The sequence below is a fragment of the Theobroma cacao genome, chromosome 2 (assembly GCF_000208745.1).
Source record: "Theobroma cacao cultivar B97-61/B2 chromosome 2, Criollo_cocoa_genome_V2, whole genome shotgun sequence".
Classification (NCBI taxonomy): domain Eukaryota; kingdom Viridiplantae; phylum Streptophyta; class Magnoliopsida; order Malvales; family Malvaceae; genus Theobroma; species Theobroma cacao.
The window spans coordinates 9,267,593-9,276,469 of NC_030851.1; the positions used below are offsets into that span (position 1 = coordinate 9,267,593).

Sequence of the window (8,877 nt, forward strand, 5' to 3'; positions counted from 1 at the left end):
GTCATTGTGGGCGGTAGTGGTACCACTGGGCGCATGGGGAAAACCGGTACGGTAACAGAGATCAAACTTTTATTTTCCTATTGTCTAGCACCTTTTAATTCCTTATTTATGCACCATAAGTTGAGTAATATCACTTTTGCTTGGATTGGAGATGTACATGAAATAGGTGATAACTAGGTCATTTATCAAATAGTTTCATAGAATAGGCTAAACAAATATATATAAGATTAAAGCATAACCAATTGATTCTATAATTGCCGTTGTCATAACAAGGTCATGGTAATTACCTTATTGGTTAGCCATGGCCTAAAAAGCAGATGACTAAAGGCCTGCAAACCCCGTTGAGAGACGGTCACTCATTCCATAATAACATACTAAGTTACCAAAGATGCCAAAACTATGTTGAAATATTTTATGCCCCAAACTGAGTCTAAAACTCCCGCACAGATTCAAGTGATATGACCCTAATGGCAAAAGCTTACATACAAATCCAGTAACACATATGTGCAGTTTTAAAGTACTAAAAATTTGGTATTCCTATGATATTAGGAACATGCAGTGAAAAGGCTTATAACAAAGTAACAAAGAAATTCAACACTGCACACCATATCCACAGGCATTGTTGCATCAACATTCAATTATCGAAAACAAGCAATTAACTGAAGGGTACACACGTAAGAGAAAAACCAAGAGTCCTATTACTATCCATATATACAAAGCATTCGAATCCATCACCACACAATATTCTCAAGCTTCTTTGCCACCAACAAGTCTTCATATTTTTGGATTGCCTTTCATCCCTTGCTGCAATATTAAGTGCAGGGGCATATGAGTAATCAATCATCCCTATCCAGTAAACCAACACAACAATCTACACTAAATTTGCAAAAGAGTTCTCTACAGAAGATTATATAAGGGGGTAAAGCAAAGCTTTAGATTTGAAAACTGCAAATACTGCATTAAAACCACTGACTAATAGAGGTTTCACAATCAGAACCATGAGTGACTTCTCTGCTCTCATGAAAAAGCAATAGAAGGGGGGAAGGAAGGGAAATAAACCACAAATGGGTCTCAAACAGCGTCACCTGAATTAGTAGGCTCTAGTCATTGCCCGGACACTCGTTATGCATCTGCTAACAAGATATGTGAACAAATGAGAGAGATGTAATTTTAATAGTTATACTTTATCGTTTAACTATAAGATTAAACCTCCTATAGATTCAAAACACATCAGATTATAGGCTGTCCATATTTCTGCACCTAGGAAACAAATATAACACTAAACACCTCACATGCATCCACCAGATCACGACCAATTGATGCTCCTATAATGAGATAAAATCTAACTTGGTTCTGAATTCTAAAATCCTTTCTAAGAACCCTACATAGATCAAGTTCATATACTTTATTTTACACCAGAAGCATGAAAAGGGCACAAGTTCAACCATACATTCACTTCAACTAACTTATTTAGCACAAAGATCTGCTCCAAGTTGCGAGATAGACAAACTTTTGACAACTCATCTCTAAGTCCATACTTCATTTAATCACGCCACAAGCTAGTATGTTTATTCTCAAGGTCTATATCTATGCCTTTCTTGCCTGCTACTCTACACCAGGCTAATCAATGATTTAGTAACCTTACTATTGCCTTCATCTTTTCCCAGCCAATAGCCGAGTAATAAGCAAAATCTCAAATTTTTCTGCTACTTCTTACTTCCCATAACTACATCCATTTCTCATTTTAGCTATAGTGTTCAAACTTTTAACAAGCATTCAACATGTGCAAGAAGCCAAAAGATAGTCCACAAATATAACTGTACAAAGTTTTACGAAACCTAATTAGACCACTTAATTACCATCAAACATAAACAAAAATCAATTAATTCAAAAACCCAAACCTCTGTGCTCCTCTTCCGCATCATGATACTCAAGTTCCTCTTCCGGTACCGGCTGCAGCTCCACATCTTCTCCAACCATCTTCTTTTTCATCACCTTCTCGGCGCCGCCTATTTCGCTCTCCTCCTCTTCCGGAAATCGGACCACCACCACCGGACAAATGCAGTGGTGGACGCAATAATCACTGACACTTCCAAGCCTTCCTTTGCTAGTCCTTCTAGCCGCACCAAATCCTCTGCTCCCCATGATGACCGCACTCAGCCCTAACCTCTCCACTTCCAAACACAATCTTTCTTTCATGTCATGGTCTTTCACTATGTGGATTTTAAACGGAATCTGAGCATCCACTAACGGCTGCGCCAGCGTGTTCGCTTTCGTTGTCGTGAAAATGTCGAAATCGTTCTCGAGCTTCTGCTGCGACTCTTCATCGGGGTGGCCGGAGGTGATGGCGGTGGCATTTTCGTGATTAGTAGTGGCGTTAGGGGTGATTTGGAGTTGGATAGAGCCCCAGTCGGCTCCGTAAAGGACGGAGGTTGGACGAACGTGGAGGAGTATGACGGCGTCTCCGGGACGAAGGTAGTTCTGAACGGCCCACCGAACGGCGTAAGCACTCTCGTCGCTTAAGTCGACGGCGATGGCGATGCGACGCTGGGAACCGGCAGTTGGGGTGGCGTTCGACGGGACACGTGGGGATGTCGGTTGGATACGGAGTGAAGCCAGATGTGGAAGCGGAAGGTCCGGTTCCGATTGGTGAAGTTGTGTGGGATTCATGAGAAGAGAGGATGTTGGGAAACGGAAGAACTGGTTAAGTCTTGGGCCAGGGGAAAATCAGAGAAATTGCGGTGACACGGGGTGCTAATTGCGCCACTCACTAATCATCAACACCATAGTCATTCGCCAACCTTTTTCTTACCGGTATCATTATGTAATATCCTTTCCCATGCGTTTGACTTTTCACGGAGGCAGGCCCAAGCCCAGCAAAATATCAATTTAGAAGCAAAACTAATATTATATTATATTATATATATTAATTAATTAATTGAGCCCTAAACAGCAAGTTGAAGCAAGTGACAGTACTTTAAGCAGCATTATGTTGTTTCTTGTGTTGTGAATTTTATCAGGCGAAAATTAATGAGTTGACCAACCTAACTTACGATGGAGATAATGTATCCCACAAGTCACCAATCCCCATCCTCACTAGCTTGAACTTGTACTAATAAAGATACTAGTCTTTCCGTCCACTCGTACTTCCTAGCATCATCTTAATCCAGCAATGTATTAAAACCATCTTTTAAACAAATTTTAACAAAAATAAAAATAATTGGAAAAGTAACTGAACGCAACCCTCATCTTCAAAAGTCTTTGAATATTGTATGACATCCTAGTGTTTTCAATGAAGTCAACATCGAGTGCTTGACATGCAACAACACAAATGCACGCCCAAATCAAGCACAGACAGATCCCAAGTCTTGCAATAATTGTGCTGTCTTTTTTCCGTTGTGGAAAAATTAAGGTGCTCTGGCTTGCTAGCTTTCGACCCAAACCACTCAAGAAAAGGACCGAAAGAGAAGGGGACTCCATAATAAAGAGCCAAAACTGTCCAGGGTCTGTTTGAAGACTGGGACATGAGCGGCTTTTGTTGGATCCGGCTGATAATCATATGCTGGAAACAGCTGTACTATACCTCTGTCCATTTCCGAGAGCATACCTTTTCCAATTTTATTACTACTAATTGCTTTTGGTGACCGTCCACGCTGCCTAAACACACATCCGAAATTTGTTTCCAATATGGTTGATACCACACTAGTCACTTGCGGTTTCATCAAAAGACTAAATTAAATGAACGGACGACATTTTGTGGGAAGCTGTGAGTCCGCGAGGATAGGTGTTTATTCGCCAAGAGGTTGCTTGCTTTTGAGGTTATGTTGGCTTTTAGGCTTGGCTTCTCTATTGTTGACAAGTCAAAGTTACAGCCTAATGCAGCTTTGAAAAAGGTCATTTTGGCGAATTTCAAAATTTTTTTACAGACTAAATAAATTTTTTAAATTTTTTTAATGATCTTCTCAAAATATTATTTTATTTAATAACTAATACAAATAAAAAATAACAAAATAATTTCATATGCTTGACTCAATTTTAAATTTTTTAAATTTTTTTAATTTATATTATTATTTTTTATATTTATTTATTTATTTTTATTATATTTACTCATATATTTTAAATTTTTATAAATTTTCTTTCACAAATTTATAAGAACCATCAATCATATCCTTTTTCTTTTTTTTTTATTATGTCATATGTAGATTCTATGTTCTACTTGTTATGTTTTTTTTTTTCTGTTATGTGGATTTTATTTTTTATTATTTTAATTTTTAAAAATAAATAAATTATTATGTAATTTTCAAATATAAGTTGCAGTGTTGCACTGCTATTTAGAATTTCATCAATATATTATTTTTTATTCAGAATAATCAATGTATCTTAACATGTATGTTTCAAACTTTAAGTAATAAGGATATACATAAAAATTGATAAAATAAAATAATTGTATTTCTTTTAATACAATATTATTTATTATATTTATTTTTAATGACTCTCAAAACAATTTTTTATTTAATAATTAATTTTATTCTTCAAATTGTTTGATAAAATTAAAGTCATTATGGTTAGCATATTGCCAGTTAAGCCCAACAAGTAACTTCTAAGCTAATATGTTAAGTCTATCAAATTTACAAAAAAATAAAAGTGAGTCTACTAATCCAAACCCATTAAATTTTAATATAAATCTAAGCCTATCATAACATATTATATCTTAACAGCCTAACCTAATATCCTATCATAACATATTATATCTTAATAATTCAATTCAATAACCCAATATGTTAATTAGTAATTTAAGAGGCAAATAAAAGATAAGAGGAGAGTTAGGGCATACAAAGTAAAGAGGCAATTCATTTAAGTTTAAAAATTGTTTTCTCTTCCATTATTGCATGCAAAGAGTGAGAGAGACTCATTTATAGTTTCATTCAGTCATATATATGAATGACACCATCATTACTATTAATGTGTATTTTTTTTTATGTTCAATGTCTTTTAAATTTTATTTAATCTTTTAGATGAGTGATATTTGAATTATATATAAAATTCTCTTTAACTGTTTAATATCTCTTTTTGTTTAGCCCTCCTTTGAAAATGTTATAGCTCTGCCACTAGCTGTTCGATAGATTTGCAGAATGCTAATGCGACAATTAATCGGCATTTTTTATGCCCCAAAATGAATACCATTTCTTTTGTTTCTAGATTATGTGAGATATGTATATATATATAGGGGATACCTTAATGTTGAATTTAGTACTTTATTACTATAACATTTCAATTAAACGTGATTGTTGTGAAAAAGATTATATATTTAAAAAGTTATTGTTGAATAGATAACATTACAACATTTGATATTTATATATATATATAAAAGTGTAATATCAAATCTTGAAAATTGTATTTATAAAATTATTTTTGTGTTTGAAAATATAAAGTTTAATATATTTACATTCTTTTAATGTAAATTTTGAAAATTTCAAACTTTATCTCTTTAAATAATAAATAATAAAATAATATTAAAATCATAATTATTTGAATTTTGAAATATGTGAAGTTACTAAATTTTTATTTTTCTAAAGTAATGTCTAAAACTATTAAAATTAATTATGTTTTATACTAATTAAAATTTTGTCTTCTTTAACATGTTAGGGGAATGTGCATTAAGCTATAGGAGGCCCATCTTTGAAGGATGTTGTTGCAATGTGCGTAAAGCTATGGGATGCTTAATGTTGTTTGTGTTGAAATGGAATACTTCCTATGTTTCACGTCGATGGACCTTGTTACAAATTTATTGATTTTTTGCTATTGTATATGTAGTTTTATGGACTTTTGAATACTTTATGTTTGTTTGCATCAAGTTGATACATATATTCAATTTATCTTGATTAGAATGAAGATGAATAGTTTTACTTATCTTTTTTTTTTTAAATGTTGTTAAAAATTGTTGAAAAAATGTTGAAAAATAGGAAAATAAATAAAATTGACCAAACATTAAACTATTTTGATTAATGCAATTATTATAATGTATTTCAATTGGTTCGGTTATTTTTTAGGGGAGTTGAGTTAATTTGATTTTCAATCTTTTCATATTAAACAAGCCGAACAGACCAAATGCTCACCTTACCTCCAGTTACAATAGTTCTATATGCAGCTGGAATTGTTGACCAACCTTGGTCCTTTTGTTTTTCCCCTTTTTCTCATAAGATATTTTACTTTCCTTTTATTTAACATTTTTCTTTATAATATTTTTGCTTTTGCCTTTTGATATTTTAATTTTATTTAATTTCATATTTTTCTTTTAATGTAATAAATAAACAACAACAAAATAAATTAATCTATAAGTATAAAAAATATAAATAAATACATAAATAAGTTAGTAATTAATTAAAAATAACTATAAGATACATAATCAATTTATTTAGTACATAGATAAATATGTGAATAGAAAACATATACATAATTAATTATGTAAAATAAAAATAAATAATATTTATTTTTTAATTTTGAATATGAATAAACCTATTATTAAATTTTAACGATAACTATTATGCTGATATAAAGATAAAAATAACCTTAATTGATTTTAACAACTTTGTAAATGTCTCTAATCTACTATAATTAAAAGATGTCTTGAAAAGGGGATAATTGAGAGTCAATTGTTTGACATGTGCCATGCAATTAGATTGCTTAAGATTGTTTTTGGGCCGGCTCCCCAAAGATCTTCAATTGGGTGATGCATGGCTTTGCTAATTGGAGTTTCATTGACATAAGGTAGGGCTTTGTTTTGTAGGTGGGGTTTTTGCTCGATTTTTCATCTTTTTTTGTTCTTTCTCTTCAGTATCCTTATTCCCTTTACTTTCTTTGCCTTCTTTGTTTATACAATTGGATGATGCGTCGCTTGCTATTTGGGGTTACATTGATGTTGATTTCAAGTTGGGATTTGTTTTGTAGGTGGGGGTTTTGTCAAATTTTTTATCCTCTTTAGTCTTTTCCTCTTCAATTTCATCTTTCTCTTTGATTTCTCCGCCCTCTTTGTTTATAGCCTTTACAACCTTCTCTCTGTTCTTTACGTTTCTTTCTTTTTTCTACTATTTTCTTCAGGTTTTCTCTCATTTTTCTTTTTCTTTGGTGGTGTTGCTTATCTCATTTTAATCCATTCTTTTCTTTTTCTTTATGGGTTTTGTTTCTGTCATTTGTATTTTTTTCTAAGTTGTGGTCAATTTGCTTCTGTAGGAGTAAGATCTTAGTGGATTGATGTAATTATGTAAAGTATGGATTTTAAAAAATTTCTTTTATAAAGAAAGCAAGCAAGCAAGCAATCCAATTATATAAGTGAAAACACACATCATTCTTGTCGTAACGTGCGGGTCTGGGAACCCGACCGTCAGACGCGAGTGAAAACTCTAAAACCAGGAGTCGCCACCAATCTTTTTTACTAGGTGCGATTGGCCACCTATTGACTCGATTCTAATTGATGAAGCTTTAAATTAATTTTAAGTCCGTCGAAGAGAACCTTAAACTGGTCTACGATTTTCTAGATCTAGACTCGGGAGTACGGTTACGCCCGGGGAAGGATTAGCACCCCCGGGACGCCTGTTCCATGAACGGTACCATTTTTTAGATTATCCTATTAGGCTTTGATTTTTTAAGTTCACTATATTTCCTTAGATATTATTCTCTTAGTTTATCTCATATTTAACCTAAAATGGAATGCAAATGTGAGGCAAGATGAAATGCATGGTATGAGATGAAAAATGTCGGACGAATAACTTTTTATCGAGGACGTTCTCTCGGATCCGCCCATCATACTGGTGGGATCCGGGGTGTTCTCTTACCTAAGGAATTATCCGAGAAATTCACCTTCGCAAATTCGACGAATAAATCCCATCATCGGGGTTATCGTACGTTTTTCTTTAAAAAATAGTGTTTTCGTGAATGATGAACCTAATACGAGCGAAAACCTTTTATTATAGATGTTTCTCCGAGCCCTCCCATCATACTGGTGGGATCCGGGGATATCTTTTCACTTAAGGTACTTTCCGAGAAATACTCGCCTTCGCAAGATCATCGAAAAATCCCATCATCGTGGCTTAACTCGTAAACAAAAATACTTATATGCAATGGTATGCATGTTGCAATAAAAATATATGTTATGTTTGTGAAATTAATTATTATTTTTATTTTTTATTATTTATATATTTTTTATTCTTGACTAATTTTTTTATATAATAAAATTTTATTTATTTAAAATAAAAATCTCGAAAACTCAGAATCGAGGCCTTCCCATCGTACTGGTGGAGCCTTAATTCGGATTATGAACCTAGGAAAAATTAGCCCGAGATTGCGACTTCTCGCGTCCCGACCAATCATCCCATCATAGGTATAATTTAATGTTATCTTTAATACTTATATTATATATATATATGTTATTTCCTACTCTATTTTTAATAACCAAAACTTTTCTTATTTCTTTATACTTATTATATTATTATACCTTATTTACATAAATATACCCCTTTTAAAAAAAAAAAACACATAAGAAATTCCTAGGTTCATGTTCCATGAAATTTTTGAACCACAACGAATTATTCCAATTTAACTCCAGACCCTTCACTATTCTTTTCAACAGACTTTAGGAACAAGTCTCCAATGACACTCAGCAACTAATATATGCCACTCTAGGCATAAAGTTATGAATTTATTATACTAAAAGTTAATAAACTGGAAAGTAATCCACCTTTCTTATGCTTCCTAGAAACAACCAGAGGACAATAGACTTCTTTAAAAACATTAAATGTTTTATATTCACAAACACAATGAAGTTAACTTCTTTGTAATGCCGTTGACATAAAAGTATCAATACTAAAAATATATATATTT

The 8,877-nt window shown here is 32.8% G+C and overlaps 1 protein-coding gene across 2 annotated transcripts; it reads right to left on the reverse strand.

The window, feature by feature from the left end:
• LOC18608577 (universal stress protein PHOS34) lies at window positions 506–2,818 on the reverse strand. 2 transcript variants are annotated; one of them, XM_007043355.2, is made up of 3 exons: window positions 1,902–2,812; window positions 1,086–1,130; window positions 506–804 (listed from the first exon to the last, which is right to left on the reverse strand). In XM_007043355.2, exons 1-2 carry the CDS (start codon window positions 2,668–2,670, stop codon window positions 1,123–1,125), a joined length of 777 nt encoding a protein of 258 aa, XP_007043417.2. In that variant the 5' UTR covers window positions 2,671–2,812; the 3' UTR covers window positions 506–804; window positions 1,086–1,122. The 2 variants fall into 2 exon arrangements, with proteins under 2 accessions (XP_007043417.2, XP_007043419.2); XM_007043357.2 differs by lacking the exon at window positions 1,086–1,130 and having other exon boundaries at window positions 508–804; window positions 1,902–2,818.